At 49.0% G+C, this 15,728-nt stretch overlaps 1 protein-coding gene across 1 annotated transcript in view; it reads left to right on the top strand.

Annotated features, from left to right (window-relative positions):
• The first annotated feature begins 2,173 nt into the window (after positions 1 to 2,173).
• The window catches only part of ADGRF3 (adhesion G protein-coupled receptor F3), a 27,195-nt gene continuing 13,640 nt past the window's right edge, over positions 2,174 to 15,728 (top strand). The window contains exons 1-8 of the mRNA XM_042446599.1: positions 2,174 to 2,302; positions 4,413 to 4,485; positions 7,144 to 7,302; positions 7,848 to 8,045; positions 9,665 to 9,886; positions 10,292 to 10,513; positions 11,585 to 11,731; positions 14,526 to 14,725. Of these exons, the coding sequence (XP_042302533.1) occupies positions 2,174 to 2,302; positions 4,413 to 4,485; positions 7,144 to 7,302; positions 7,848 to 8,045; positions 9,665 to 9,886; positions 10,292 to 10,513; positions 11,585 to 11,731; positions 14,526 to 14,725 (1,350 nt within the window). The remainder of the gene's footprint in view (positions 2,303 to 4,412; positions 4,486 to 7,143; positions 7,303 to 7,847; positions 8,046 to 9,664; positions 9,887 to 10,291; positions 10,514 to 11,584; positions 11,732 to 14,525; positions 14,726 to 15,728) is intronic.

A 15,728-nucleotide genomic window follows, 5' to 3' on the forward strand; every position in this document is an offset into this window, starting at 1 on the left:
GATTTTGAGATAAGAACAATAATATCAGCAGCAGCAACAGCAACCGTTTTATTTCTTACCTGTTTTTGCCCACAATTAACAAACAACATCAGTTAAAACACAACATTATTATTGTTGTTGTTGTTGTTTATTTCTAAAGTGCTGTAAATGTACATACTAATGATTAAAGCAATTAAAATGAAACCTGCCAATGGCATACAATAAAAAATACATATAAAACAATAGATAATAATATAAAATAGAATTGGTTAAAATAAGAAAACAACAATTAAAAACGTCAACATCAACTATCCAACCAAATATCAGATAGATAATCACGCATCCATTTAAAAGGGCAGATAAGATCCCAACAATGATCCCCCAGTTAGTCTGAGATCAATCCCAGGAAAGATTCTGGAGCAGATCATTAAACAGAGAGTCTGTGAACATCTAGAAGGCAATGCCATCATCACAGAAAGTCAACATGGGTTTCAGAGAAAGAAGTCATGCCATCTCCTTCTTTGATAAAATGACCATCTTGGTAGATGAAGGGAATGCTGTGGATATAGTATATCTTGATTTCAGTAAGGCCTTTGACAACGTTCCCCATGATATTCTTGCAAACAAGCTTGTAAAATGTGGTCTAGATAAGGCAACTGTTAAATGGATCTGTAATTGGTTGACCAGCCGAAGCCAAAGGGTGCTCAGCAGTGGCTCCTTTTCATCCTGGAGGGAAGTGACCAGTGGGGTGTCCAGTGAGGCTCTGTCCTGGGCCCAGTGCTATTCAGCATCTTTATTAGTGACTTGGATGACAGAATTGGGAGCATACTTATCAAATTTGCAGATGACACCAAATTAGGAGGAGTAGCTAATACTCCAGAGGACAGGATCAAGATCCAAAATGATCTGAACACGGAGAAATGTAAGGTACTTCACTTAGGGCAGAAAAATGAAATGCAGAGATATAGGATTATGGGGGACACCTGGCTGAACAAGAGACTTATTTGTGTGAAAGGAATCTGGGAGTCCAAGTAGAACACAAGTTGAACATGAGTCAACAGTGCAATGCGGCAGCTAACAAGGCCAATGCAATTTTAGGCTGCTTCAATAGAAGTATAGTGTCTATCTAGATCAAGGGAAGTCATAGTGCCACAATTCAAAAAGGACATTGAGAAACTAGAGCCATGTGTCCAGAGGGCGACTAAAATGGTGAAGGGTCTGGAAACCATGAAGCCCTATGAGGAAGGACTTAGGGAACTGCTGGGGATGTTTAGCCTGGAGAAGAGAAGGTTAAGAGGTGATATGAGAGCCCTGTTTAAATACTTGAAGGGATGTCATATTGAGGAGGGAGCAAGCTTGTTTTCTGCTGCTCCAGAGAACAAGACCTGGAACAATGGGTGCCAGCTGAAGGAAAAGAGATTCCAGCTCAACTTTAGGAAGAACTTCCTGAGAGTAAGGGCTGTTTGACAGTGGAACAAACTCCTTCCTTGCAATGTAGTGGAGTCTCCTTCCTTGGAGGTCTTTAAGCAGAGGCTGGATGGCCATCTGTCAATGGGGATGCTTTGATTTGGATTTCCTGCATGGCAGAAGGGGGTTGGACTGGATCAGGGCCCTTCTTGGGGTCTCTTCCAACTCTATGATTCTATGAAGATATACACATATTTAGCTTCTACATTGAAAACTGCTTAAGTGCACTGATAAGCAGTATAGAAATGTACTTGCTACTGCTGTTGCTATATTAAATCGATCCACATTTAAAATTCACAGTTTAAAAAACTGTGTTGGTTCTGTTCTGATGCGTAACAGAAGTTGTTCCTGTTAGCAACCTTTGTACCTGGCTTTCCCCCCAAAATTAGGGCAAGTTTTTTGTCCTGCCCATAAAGAGAGACAAAAGGCCAGAACCAGAGGCATCTCTTTGGCATTGTCCAAAAGTGATGGTGAGCAAAACCTCCCCATGGACAGGAATGTGGCACTTCCCGCACCCGGTGCCAGGAAGCCCAGGAAAGCCCCTGGAGGCCCATGCCTTGTTGCCTGGACCCCCTGACCCCAATTCGAATCCTGTCCTCTTAGCCTCCTGTCCTCTCCCTCCCCTTTGAACACACAACCCTTGGGACGGTCTCATCCTGCCAGGATTTGCATCCCTGAGCCAGTGCCACCTCTCTGCCAGTCAGTCCCGGGCGAGGCTTGGCGGGAGATGATGGGGGTCCGAGAGCCCCCGCTGGGCCGCCTGGCGTTGGTGGTGCAGGTCCTGGCCATTGGGTCTGCAAGTGGCCTGACTCTGGCCTCTGGGGCCACAGTTCTGGAAGGAGCCACGTCCGGCACGGTGAGTCCCTCACCAGCTCCGCTCTCCATGCCCTTGCCAGCCCCAGCAGCCTCCCAAAGCCCAGGACAAGGCTTTGGGGTCTTAGAGCCCCCCCACCCCCATCACACCCCCGGACCTCACCTGTCACAGCACACCTGTATGGGGGGGTTCCTTTGGGAACTCTTGGCCTTTGACCTGCAGGGTCCCTCGGGGCTCAGGCTTGTCCTCCATGCTGTCCAGCGTTGGCATCAGCGGTTCCCAAACTGTGGTTCCCCGTGTGTTTTGGACTGCAGCTCCCAAAAGTGCCAGCTGGCTTGGGCAATAGTAAGACATTCTGGGCGCCCAAAGTATCTGGAGGGCTAAAGCTTGGGAACCAGGATCCAGAAGAAACTGTTGGGAGGATTTTTCCAGAGTTTGGGGGTTTGGAGTTGCCATTGGGCCAGGGATCCCGGCTCCAAGGATGCGCCTCTCCTCTATGCTTTTCAGTATCGGGGTGAAGCCGCTGGGAGAGGCTGTCTGGAGTTTGGGGTTCAGGTGCCATCAGTATGCGGGTGATGGCTGTTGCTGTTGTTGTCGTTGTGTGCCTTCAAGTCATTTCCAACTTATGGCAATCCTATCATGGCATTTTCTCGGCAAGAGGTTTGCCATTGCCTTCCTCTGAGGCTGAGAGTATTGAGTTTGTCATACGGGAACGAATCCTGTGCAGAACTAAATGTAAACCAAAACCAACTCACATTTGCAGGTTGTTTTTCAGACAATGTTTGCATGAAAGAGAAATAGCGCAAAAATAACCCAAACGCAAAGTCCTCGAAACCAGATCCTTTTTACTTTTGCTAAATTCCGAAAGCACAAAGGAGCTTTCCGTTGGGATTATTTTTGCGTCATTTCTCTTTCCCGCCAACGCAGCTGAGAAATGACGCCCGGATTTTGAAATCCTGTTTCTGCGTGGGATTTTACCAATTTGCTCTCCGTGGGATAAACTCCAAAGTCACTTGCCCAGAATCAGTTGAAGTGGCACCAAACTGCCTTCATTCTGCAATGTAGATGCAGCCCCAGAGAAGGCAAAAGAGTAAACAGAAGAGTTTCTTGGGACTGAAGGACTGTCACTCTCTGAAATGCTAGAAATTCGGGACAGAGGGGAAATTTAGTGGGGGGCAGAATTCTTATTTTGGGGGGCAATTCCCTAATGTTTCCCACCCCAGTCTTCCCCCAGCATCCTGAGCATCCCACAAACTGTAATTCTGCAGCAATAGAGATCCTGAAACATTTTCTTGCAATCCCCAAATAGCATCCTTTACTGAAACCATAAGGATGTTGAGAAAACCAATGTAATACAGAGGGCTATGCAAAAAGAGGATCAGCGTGTGCATCGTTTGACAAGCCTAAGCAACTTCCACTTAGGCGCTTTTCCGGCTCAGACCAAAACCATCTCTGGCCCTTTTCTTGCAAAGGCTGGGATTTGCATGCAGCTGGGGCCTCATGCGTCTTCCAAAGGGGAAAAGCATGCAAATCTCTGGGGCAGAAGTAGGGAGGGTGCTTCCTCCCCACGGTTTGCTCACCTGCCTCCAGGTGTGTGTCTGTGTGTCTGGAAAGTCAACACAACGCCGGCAGCGATGGCTTCTGGGCACCAAGCTGCAGGTTGCTTCTCCTGACCTTTGTCAACTAGCCACCCTCCAGATGCATTGGACAGTAACTCCCATCATCCCCAGGCATTACTACCCAATGCATCTGGAGGGCAGCTGGTTGGCAAAGGCATATTGGGCCCAGTATTTTGGGTGCCAGCTTTAGCTTGGTGTTGTGGTGTGCCTTCAAGTTGTTTCCAATTTATGGCAACCCTAAAATGAACCTCTCATGGGATTTCCTTGGCATGATTGGTTCAGAGGAGGTGTGCCACTGCCTTCCCCTGAGGCTGAGAGAGTGTGACATGTGCAAGGTCACCTTCTGGGCTTCATGGCTGAGTAAGGATTCGAACTCCGGTCTCCATAGTCCGACACTCAAAGCACTACTCCATGCTCAGGAGAAGAGCATGACGCTGCTGAGATCTGGCCAAGTGGACTCTGTCCTGGCCGCAAGGAGTCTGCAAGGTCTTGCAAAGTCTCTGTTCTGAGTTGACCTGCTTCTTCAATCCTAGGGTCTCGGCGGTTCTCCTTCGGAGGGGATGGACTCCTGTGGACCCCCAAATCGATCCCGAAGGGCAGCAGCAGGTGAGCAACTGGGTCCCTTTGGGGTCCTGGGCGTGAGGTCTAGGTTTTTCTAAGTACCAAAGTACCCCATCCAATCAATCAGGACAAAACAAGTGACGCAGCCATTTCCAGTGTATTAATTCCAGTCTTGCAAGAAGGGCTGTCTCAGGCGAGGAGGCACCGCTCCCTCAGGCTTTACACAGCATTGTTACAATATTTGTATCTCAGTTTTCATGCCATCCATCTTAAGACCACCTTTTCCCGTGTCTCACATCTCTTCCCATGACATGCCTCTTCATGCATCCCATGACCATTTAAGCTAGGGGCAATCTATGCACAGCACAGGAGGTGCCGGGTTATGTGCTATCCTTATTAAGCGTGCGCAGCTAGAGCTGTTTGTGAACTTGAAGCCACCCTCTTGTCAAAAAAAGCCTTCTTGCCGATCAGTGAGAATAAACCCCTTTCTCTGCCGGTTTGCTTCTCCTTTGCAAAGGTGCCCTGGACTTCTTCCAGGCAGAGACACAGCAGGGTTCGCCTTGGAAGTGCCTTTTGTCCAGTTTCATGGCTACGTTTGTCCTGCAAGTCGTCTGGTTCATCATTTATTTCTGAACCGAACGCGAGCCATTTGGGAAGTCTGAATATCACTATTAAGCCCAGCATATTTTAGAAGTCTAACTGGTTTATTATCAGAGATATCACACACACACCCTGCTTTATTTTTGCAAAACAATGTATTTAATAGATATAAAAAGCTTATCTAAAACCTCTTTCTTTGACTAACTGATATCTTTTTATAATATTCCCTTTCAGTTAAAGGGCCTCAGCTGACCTTTACTTACTCCTATTAGATGTATATTGAGTATCATAGTATACATGTATACATGTGCTTCCATACCATCTATATATGTAATCTAATAATAGAATAGAATCAAGGGATCATAGAATTGTAGATCTGGAAGAGACCCCAAGAAGGGCCCTGGTCCAGTCCAACCCCCTTCTTCTTCTGCCATGCAGGAACTCTCCATCAAAGCAGCCCTATTGAGAGATGGCCACCCAGCCTCTGTTTAAATGTGTTTCTAACTTTTTAAATTAAATCTTATGTGTTTGATTCTAATCTATTATTATTATTATTATTACAAGTTGAGTCACCCAGATCTAAAGTAATAATGATAATAATAATAATAATAATAATAATAATAATAATAATAATAATAACAACAACTACAGGTTGAGTCCATCAGAAAGGAAAGGTGTCACTGTCTCAGCCGCCCATTAAAAAAGTGTTGGTTTTGGGAATATTTTGGAATTCTGGGTAACTAATTAATTAATTCCAGCCTTTCTCCCAATATAGAGTATTATTATTATTACTACTAGTAGTAGTATTGTTTATATTTATATTGAAGAAGTCCCAAAAGGACAGGCAAAACGCTTGGATGAAGGCACCGCGGACAGGATGACAACAGCCACAATCACAAAAACTGGCATCACTTGGAGCGCTCCTCTCTCTTTTTAAACTGCCTTTTGTGCTTTTAACAAGCGACGCCTTTTAATGCCGTCATCGTCTGTTGCATTTTAATGCTCATATTTGTAATATTCTGCCTCTCTCACTTTTTGGTCTTTTTAATTGCATCGTTCTGTGAATTTGTAAGCCACTTTCAGTCTCAATTTTGGGGGGAAAGCAGGATATAGATGATGATGATGATGATGATGATGGTGCATTATCTGATACCTAGATCAAAAACACAGTCAGGAGCACCTGGTAGACTAATTAACAATAGAGTAATTGAATAGAATAATTAGTGATTATCAACGATGGTACTGATGGTGATGATGATGATGGCGCAGTGCTTCCTGTGGATGATGGGAAAACTCACTGGGAACAATACCCAAAAGGCGGACAAAACCTCTGAATAAAATCCATGCATCACGGCTGCAAAAAGTGACCTCGCTTGAAATACGTCCCTGAGGTCTAGCTTCTTGGGCAGAATCAGAACCAGAATCACAGGAGACCCAGAACTCCCAGCAGCAACACCTCCTAGACCACTGAGCCACTGATGAGGAATCATCGCCACCATCGCCATGCTCAATGCTATGGAATCCTGGGATTTGTAGCTTATTGTGGCACCAGAGCCTTCTGGCAGAGAAGGCCAAGTACTGTGCAAAACTACAAACCCCAGGGTCCCATTGCATTGAGCCACGGCAGTTAAATCAGTGTCAAACTGAATTAATTCTGCAGTGCAGACGCAGCCTGGGTGAAGGTTTGGTGCAACAGGGCAGAGGATTCTCCCGCCAGAGGAGAATTCAGACTTGATGGTGGGTTTTCCCTGCAATAAAGCTACATGTCATTTTACTCAGAGTTGCCCAGCCCTCCCCAGTGCCCTCCCTCAATACTGGCTTTGCCCTGGACCGGCCGCCAGGCCTTGACTAATCAGTGTCGGACCCCCCCTTTCCTGCCCCCTTCCCCCTCCTCTTCCATGTCGCCAGCTGCCTCCAGATGTGGCCCATGCCCTGGCAAACTGATGGTAGCTTTTCCTTGCAATAAAGCTGCATGCCTCCTCACTCCGAATTGGCTTGCTCAGCTCCCCTCAGTGCCCTCCCTCAGTATTGGCTTTGCACTTGACCAGTTGCCAGCCTTGACCGATTGGGGTCAGACGTCCTCAATTGCCTTTCCCGCTCCAGGTCCCCCCCTCCGTGCCACCGTCTACCTCAAGATGGCCCCCGTGGCCCCGGCCACCTTAGACGCCACCCGGACCCAGCAGTTCCTTCTCGCCGTGAGTCTCCCGCGGGACGTGAATGGCGCAAGCGCCACCGCCATCAGTGCCCTGGCCGTCACGACTCGTGAGTAGCCAAGAGACTGTTAGGAAAATAGTCCTTTAAATAGTTGTGAAAATATTTTATTTATTTATAAAAACATATTTTATTATATATATATCACATACATAACACACACACACACACACATATATATATATAACATTACAAATCGACATTAACAAACACTGTTATTTTCACTACACCTCTCTAGGAATCTCAAGGTCCTCCAGTACAACTCTATGGTGAAGATCTGCCAGTAGTTGACCATAGAATCACACTGGAGGACCCTCAAATGCCTAGAGACGTGTTTTCTCTAGGAACGTCTAGGTTCTCCAGCAGAGCTCTATGGCCAACTTCTGGCAGAGTTGCGCTGGAGGACCTAGAGATTCCTAGAGAGAACAGATTCATCAAACTGCAAATAAAGCTGCAAAAGTCAGGGCCAACAGTATTGTTGTTGTTGTTGTTGTTGTTGTTGTTGTTGTTGTTGTTGCAGACAGGCAGACCCCTGCCCTGCTTGGGATCTGGGTGGGAATTTCCCCTTCTGGCCCCTTTTTGTGCCTTCCCTGCAGGTTGTGACCCCTTGCAAAGGAGCAGCCGGAGCTGCCGCTGTCTTCCCGGGTATCAATGGGGCAGCAGTCATTGCAAACAGCTGCCGGCCTGTGGGGGTCTCATTGGGGCCGTGGTCTCCCTGGTCACCACCTGCGACTGCCTCAGTTTCCCTGCCGGAAAGACGGGCTACTGCTTGCCACCGCTGCAGGCCTCTCCAGGTAAGTGCCGGCCAGCCCTCAGTGGCCACCTGCAGCCCCATCTCTGTGGCCAACAGACCCCCAGCTCACAATGGAAGGGAAAGAGCTGCATTTCAGAAAGCATGGCAGCAACATGTGAAAGAGACCTAGGAGTCCTAGTAGACCACAGGTTAGACATAGAATCATAGAATCGTAGAGTTGGAAGAGACCACAAGGGCCATCCAGTCCAACCCCCTTCTGCCATGCAAGAGTGTGATGCTGCAGCTAAAAAGGCCAATGCGATTCTAGGCTGCATCAATAGAAGTACAGTTTCTAGATCGAGGGAAGTAATAGTGCCACTCTATTCTGCTTTGGTCAGGCATCACTTGGAATAATACTGGGCCCCACAAATCAAAAAGGACATTGAGAAACTGGAACTGTGTCCAAAGGAGGGAGACTAAAATGGTGAAGGGTCTGGAAACCATGAAGTCCTATGAGGAAAGACTTAGGGGGCTGGGGATGTTCAGCCTGGAGAAGAGAAGGTTAAGGGGTGATCTGAGAGACCTGTTTAGGTTTTTGAAGGGGTCTCTCACTGAGGATGGATCTAGCTTGTTTTCTGTAGTAGTTTGAACATTGGACTATTACTCTGGAGACTAGGAACCCAAAGGAGTGACGCAAAGCCATGCACCAACGGCTATGACGCCCTTTTCAGGGCACAAAAAGGAGCCACTTTTTGCAGCTCCTTTTTGTGCCACGGAAAGATCAGGGCTGCGCTGTGCAGTTGCTGGGCCCCCGATCCGGCGCAGAAAGGGGCACCTGCAGGCTGCTCCTTGGGGGAGGCCTGTAGAGCCCCGAACTCAGCTATATCTTTGCATTCTAACTGTACGGTAGTTATTCTAATTCATAAGCCACCTTGAGTCTGTACTGGGAGAAAGGGAGGCTGTTGTTATCAGTACTAGCAGACACACCAGCACCAAAGTTCTCCTTAAAAGTAATCCTAGGGGCTTGACAGATGGACAGCTCTGCGCCGCCCATCTTTGCCCTGAGTCAGGGCTGCAGCAGCCGCGCACTGCAACACTGATGCGCTACCAAAAACAAGCCTTCTAGAGTGGCTTCTTTTTTGTGGCGCCGCAAACAGGAAAGTGGGCCGCCATGACATCACTTCCTGCCAGCGACATCTGGCCGCTACGTGGCACTTGTGTCATCATGGCGGCCCTTGTGTGGATGGGAGGCCGCCATGATGACACTGCTGTTCCGTATTAGGGTTCCGGGGCATGTGGTTGCTGTGTGCTCCCAAGCCCTAATGCTGGCCCGAGGCTGGCGCTTTCCGCCTGTCTGTACCGGGCCTTCGATATTTGGGTTTTTAAAAAAATGGAATGACAGGCGAAGGAAGAACCATGCAGCTTTATGTCTGTGGGAACTCTAGAGATCCTCCAGCCGCAGCCAGAAGGAACCTGCAGAAATATATTACCCTAAACCGATACCCCTAAACTTTTCTAGCTTGGGCTGTTATTTGTTATAATGCTTTGATAGGCTTTGATTGAGAGTTCCTGCATGGCAAAAGGGGGTTGGACTGGATCAGGGCCCTTGGGGTCTCTTCCAACTCTAAGATATGCCTGTCAGGCCCTGAGCCCTTTGCTTCCTTCCTCCCTTTCTTCCAGCTTCCAAAACGTCAACGCTGCCCCCCAGGCTTGCCCCCCAGGAGGGGTCCCTGAGCCTCTCCTTCCAGGTGGGTGAAGGTGCCACGGATGTGGAGCTCTACCTGCTGCGCCCTGAGTGGAACGGAGGTGCCAAGGAGGTCCGCAATGGGATGGCAGTGGCGCTGGCGCTGAACGGCTCGGAGGTGGCGCTGAGGGTCTCCTCTCTCTCGCCAGACTGGGCAGGTGATGGGGGTCTCTCACCTACCTCTGCTACCTACATTGCAAGGGGTCCCAGTTGCATTCAGTGGGGAAATCAATGGAGCTCAATAACTGAGCAGCCAGAGGGCCAGGGTCACACTAGCCGGGACACAAGGCTATGTTTACTGGTTCCGAAAAACATTTTCCCTTTGGCCTCAACTTCTGTTGCTACAAGCAGAGCTCAAAATGCAAAGGTCCTTAGGCCATTCTAAGTGTGCCTGGTTCCTAAGGCCTTCTTCCCTGCAATGCTAGAAACCTGGGGAATGAGGGGAGGTTTCATCTGTGGGGCATAATTCCTATTTGGGTCTCCATTTTGACCATAGTGACACCCTGGACTGCAAAGCCCAGCAAGAGCAAATTGACTTGTGTTCGCTCTGTCCTCCCTTGCAGGGACGTACATCTGCCGCTACCGTCATGGAGAGGCCCTTTGGGAGCTGCGCCAGGAGGTCTCTGTCCCCTTGGTCACCGCGGACTTCCTCCCAGGACTCTCCCAGGTCTCCATGGACTGCAACTCCCATCGTCCATTGACCCTGCAGTGCTGCGTCCAGGACAGAGGTGGAGGAGGAGGAGGCCTCCTCAGGGCAGCCTGGGACCCTGGAGCCCCGGCCTTCGGTGGGTGAAAAGAGGGGGATGTGTTGGTACTGTGGGTCCCAGCAGCTTCTGAGCCCTGGAGATGGGAAGGCTGGGCGAAAGAGCAGGAAAATAACGGGGGGGGGGGGATCCATTTCCCTTCATTTCCCCAGTGCCTTCTTTTTCTGGAAAAATTGCATTGAGGAATATTTCATTCCTTACATATTGTGATGATGATGATGATGATGATGATGATGATGATGATGATGATGAGGCTATCTTTCCTTTCTTTCCTGCCTCTCCTCAAGGCTCAAGGTGGGATACAACGTATTAAAATATAAAACTCAATTAAAAATAATCAATAAAAACAAAACTTGTATTGATGTCCGGCCTCTCTGCCAATAACAACTGAGGCGGCTTAGAGGCCCCAATCCCCTATCCCCCCTCCCCTTAAAACATCAGTTAAACCTTAACAATTTAGAATCCTACATTAAAGCAACATTAAACAACATCAAAAACACATAACCCACAGCTAAAATACAAGAAATGCATACATTATGCATATATACGTACATACATACACTGTACAAGGAGTTTGTGTATTTTTGTCGTTGTCGTTGTGTGTCTTCAAGTTGCTTCCGACTTATAGCGACCCTATGGCCAACCTCTCATGGGGTTTTCTGGGGCTGAGAGTGTGAGACTCTCCCAAGGGAGCTCAGTGGGGCTGCATGGCTGAGCAGGGATTTGAACCTGGTCCCCAGAGCCGTAACCCAGTGTTTCTCTCAACTATTTATTCCCTGCAAATTGTTTCTGCAAACTCTGTGTCAGGTAGACATTTTTGCAAAGCAATCTATAGCTGTGAGGCTCAAAGTGGTGGCCCACTGACTGGAGCATGAGCCATCATCTGCCACGCTGCAGAATTAGTGCAGTTTGACATCATTGTAACTGTCACAGCTCAATGGTACGGAATCCTGGGGTTTGTAGTGTGTTGTTGCACCAGAGCTCTCTGACAGCGAAGGCTAAATATCTCATTCCTGAATGGCAGAATGGGGTTGGACTGGACCAGGGCCCTTGGGGTCTCTTCCCACTCTCTGTTTCTGTGTTTCCTCCCAGTTGTCCCAGTGGGTGGCAAAGGGGCCTCTCTCTGCCACCGTCTCTCCCTGACCTCCTGTCCCACCAAAGAGACCCCCTACCGGTGCACTTTCGAGGGCGAGGGGCTGGGATCCATCCAGACCACCATCCGGGTGACCCCCATCCAAGGTAAGGAGAGTGGGGGGGGGGTGAAGATGAAGGGAGAAGGGGAGGAAGAGGAGGTGGTCCTAGGGCTGGGTGGCCAGGTGTCCTTCTTTCCAGGACCTGTCCTACAATTCAGCCGTGTGTCCAGGAGGAATCCAAAATGTCCTCTATTTTGAGAAGCATGAGTTTACATTGATATTCGTGATTTTAACATTTATTTTGGAATGTCCTACATTTTGCCTGTGGAGAGCGATTGTAGCACCTTTGAGGCTCACTGAAATAAAGAAGTTGGCAGCAGGACCTTCAGACTTCAGTCTACTTCCTCAGATGCATTTAGTGGAGTGGAAACCAGGGACATACATACATACATACATACATGCGCCATTGGTATGTGGGGATGCCAATTCCAATTCAAAATTCTTTGTGTATGGAAATGAAGCAGCAAGTCCAGTTTTAATGATGGTCATTACTGAACAAAGAGATTGTGAACTGGCCAATGTGTCTGGAAATGGAGGGGCAAGAGCAGTTTGGCCCTAATGACCATCCTTAAAACTGGACTTGCTGCTTCATTTGCATACCCAAAGGATTTTGAATTTGAACTGACATCCTGACATAGGAATGGCATATATATGTGTCTGTACCTGGCTTCCTCTTCACCAAATGCATCTTGTTAGGAAGTCTCTCGCTTAGGGGAATTTTAATTAGCTCAAATATAGCTGAGAGGAGGCCCCAACAAAACCATGTGCTGGAATTGGGTCCCAACGGTGTATACCAGAGGTTGCCAGCAAGCCCCAAGAGAAAGAGACACTGATACCAACTAGGTCCAGTTAAAAAGATAACGTTTATTAAAGCACAGGGAAAACCACACAGCAAAAGGGAGCATACACACGCATTCAGTGCTACAGAAGGGAAGGGGTGAGTTCGGCAGATAGGTTTGAGAAAGAGAGGCACCACTAGGGAGTACTACCTTAGAAGTCTTCTCCGGGAAGCCTGATGAAGCTTGGATATCCAAGCTTGGATCAGGGCCGCAGGAGCGCAGGGGAAGAGGGCTGCGGGAGCTAAGAGCAGAGTTCAAACTGGCATGGACCAGCTTGCACCCAGGAAATAGCACAAGGAGGGTCCAAAAACCCAGGGTTCTTATAGTGCGAAACGTAGCCGGAGGCTATGGGACTTGCTAGACAAAGGTGTTGACTGCTTGGGCTTTGTTAAGCCAAGAGCAGGTAATGTGTTGCATTTGGGTCTGGACACAATTCGGAGGGGCATCCGACTTGATTCCTGAGTCGTTAAGCTGATCACTGGCCCATCAAGTGAGAAGCCAAGTCTATTGTCTTCCTTGGGCAGCAGAGGCGGTTCTGGTTTGGCGACTCCCAAACTTGCGCAAGGAATTTCCAATTCCATCTCTTTCTGGGGCTCTGCCTTTGCAAGGGGGGCTGCCTACGTGGGTCTCCTCCTCGCCTTTGGCTTAATGGCGGGTCCTCTATGGGGTCAGTCAGGGTCATAGCACAGACCGCATGGGCCCAACATTTTATTAGAACCAAACTTCATAACCATCTGAGGAACTAGACTGAATTCTAGGAAAGCTCATGCTGCCAACTTCTTTCTCTCAATTAGTCTCAAAGGTGCTGCTACAAGATCTCTCTACTTATCATCATTATTATTTTTGCCTATAAGTGCATCTGCGGAAGCAGAATTAAGCCTAGGAAAGCTCATGCTGCCAACTTCTTTCCTTCGGTGACTCTCAAAGGTGCTACAAGATCTCTCTATGTATTGATTCTACAGACTAACACAGCTATATCTTTTAATTCTACATTTTGCAGTCCTCCTTTGTGGCTATAACCTCTTCCGCTATTGACCCCCAGTATAGTCCGCACCAGATGCCCCCCATCATGATGCCACAGAAGAGGGCTGGCTTTCATGGCATCATAAGATCCTAGAATTGGAAGAGACCCCAAGAAGGGCCCTGATCCAGTCCAACCCCACTCTGCCATGCAGGAACTCCCAATCAAAGCATCCCCATTGACAGATGGCCATCCAGCCCCTGTTTAAAGACTCCAAAGAAGGAGACTCCACTAAAATCTACAAGGAAGGAGTGTGTTTCTCTGTCAAAGAGCCCTTTTTCCAGAGGAAGGGTGGGAAAGGCCCTGGGGCGCATGCAGACAGCCTTCCTTCATGGCTGTTGTAGGACCCCTTCGCTCTGCCAGGACCCCCAGAGTGCCTTTCCTTCTGGTAAAAAACACAAAACAAATGGGTTGCATTGCTTCCCACAAGCCTCCAGGACAGGTAACCTGTTGAGCACTTTAAAACCCCACACGCTCCCACTGGTCCCAATTGGATCCCACTTTTTCCAGCTGGCGTGTCTCAGACGGCTGAGGGAGGGAAGGGGCTGGAGGCTGATGGCATCCCTTTTGGGGACACAGAGGCTGAAACTGTACTGAGTGCATAGTGCAAAAGGTGCTTGCACTCCATTAATTCGGCATGGAGAAAGGAGATGGAGCGGGTGAAATCTGGTCTTTCCCAGGCAGCAAAGGCAAAAGCAAACTGCTGAAGCCTCCTCTTCCACTTTGTCTGGAACCTGGGAGGGAGCCGTCTTCTTAAGTGAGGTTGATATCAAAGTTTGGTTAGGGGTGACAAAGGGCCCACTGGACATTTCCTTGGCTGCAGGCGAACCTGTTCTGCACAGAGGCCCCAATCCTTCATGCCTGTTTTGACTGCGGGGCATAGAATACAGTAATACCATTCCATGCCAGGTGCACAATGCGTGCACATAAAATGGCAAAGGTGGTCTCCATGTGTTTGTGTCGTCTTTCCTGTGCCACAGGCAGAGATCTCTTCTGCCCCACTGAGGAGGAGGCCGGTGGCAGCTGGGGGCCCACGAAGGCAGGCCGCGTGGCGGAGCTCCTGTGTCTGGAGGGCAGGGAGGGGAAGCGTCTGCGGAGCTGCTCCTCCGGAGGCACCTGGGGACCCATCCAGGACAACTGCACTAGCCGGCAGCTGCGTTCGGAGCTGCACCAGGCCCAGGTGTGTGCAACACATGCGGTGGGTGGGGGGGGCTTTCTTTGGGGCCAAGGACGGAAGTGGCTTCCCGAACCAGGGCACTGCCAACCGAAGGGCACAGAAAAGCCCTAAGCCCAGGACGTCAGGGTCAGGGTTAGGCTTAGGTTGCATTTCCAGCATATGTGCTGGGACTGCAAGGAAGCAAAATATTACTGGTCCCAAATCCATACAATCGTAGTAGGAACAACGGGAATTAAATTAAGGAAAGAACAAAAAATGCGTATGCTAGGAATTATAGATGAAGAAACAGAAAAGAAATGCGGAAGGAAACTCGTTTCTATGATAGCTGCAGCAAGGATAGTTTAGGCTGGGAAATGGAAGGAGGAAAAAGCTCCGGAGGAAACAGAGGGGAGATGGAAGGCATTGGACTAGGTAGAAATTGGTCAATTAAGGGATGACCTGCAGCCGCCTTCAGGTGCGCTGGATCAGAGCCACAGCAACCGAATGCCACAGCCCTCACCTGGCCTTTCCAGGGCGCAAAAAGAAGCCGCTAAAAGTGGTTCCTTTTTGCGCCCTGGAAAGGGTGCGATAGCTGTGGCTCTGCAGCTTGAAGGCGCTCCTTTAGCACTGTGTTGTGTTGTCACAGAGTCAAAGGAGCGCCGTGACATCTTGCACCGTGCGGAGCGATGCGTGGCATCATGGTGCCCTGGGGGCGGAGTCGGGCCGTGCGTCATACAGATGTGACGCCCCAACTCCGGCCCCAGGCTGGACTTAATGGCCGGTCTGCACAGAGCCTAACGAGTTTGATAAAAATCAAATCAAGTGAGACATTTGAGAAAGAATGGACTGGCTGAAAGGATCTTTGGGAATGATATTAAATGTGAAGTCGAAGGCTTTCATCAGGGAGGTAGCCAAGGGGGGGGGGGGTGTTGGGGGGGGGGACACCCCCCCCCCCCCCCTCAGAAAAAGAGAAAGGGCTGGGGGGGTGCGGGCCCCGCCCAAGGGCACTCTTCAACCGGCGGTTGGG

This window comes from Sceloporus undulatus, chromosome 1 (genome assembly GCF_019175285.1).
Source record: "Sceloporus undulatus isolate JIND9_A2432 ecotype Alabama chromosome 1, SceUnd_v1.1, whole genome shotgun sequence".
Lineage (NCBI taxonomy): Eukaryota > Metazoa > Chordata > Lepidosauria > Squamata > Phrynosomatidae > Sceloporus > Sceloporus undulatus.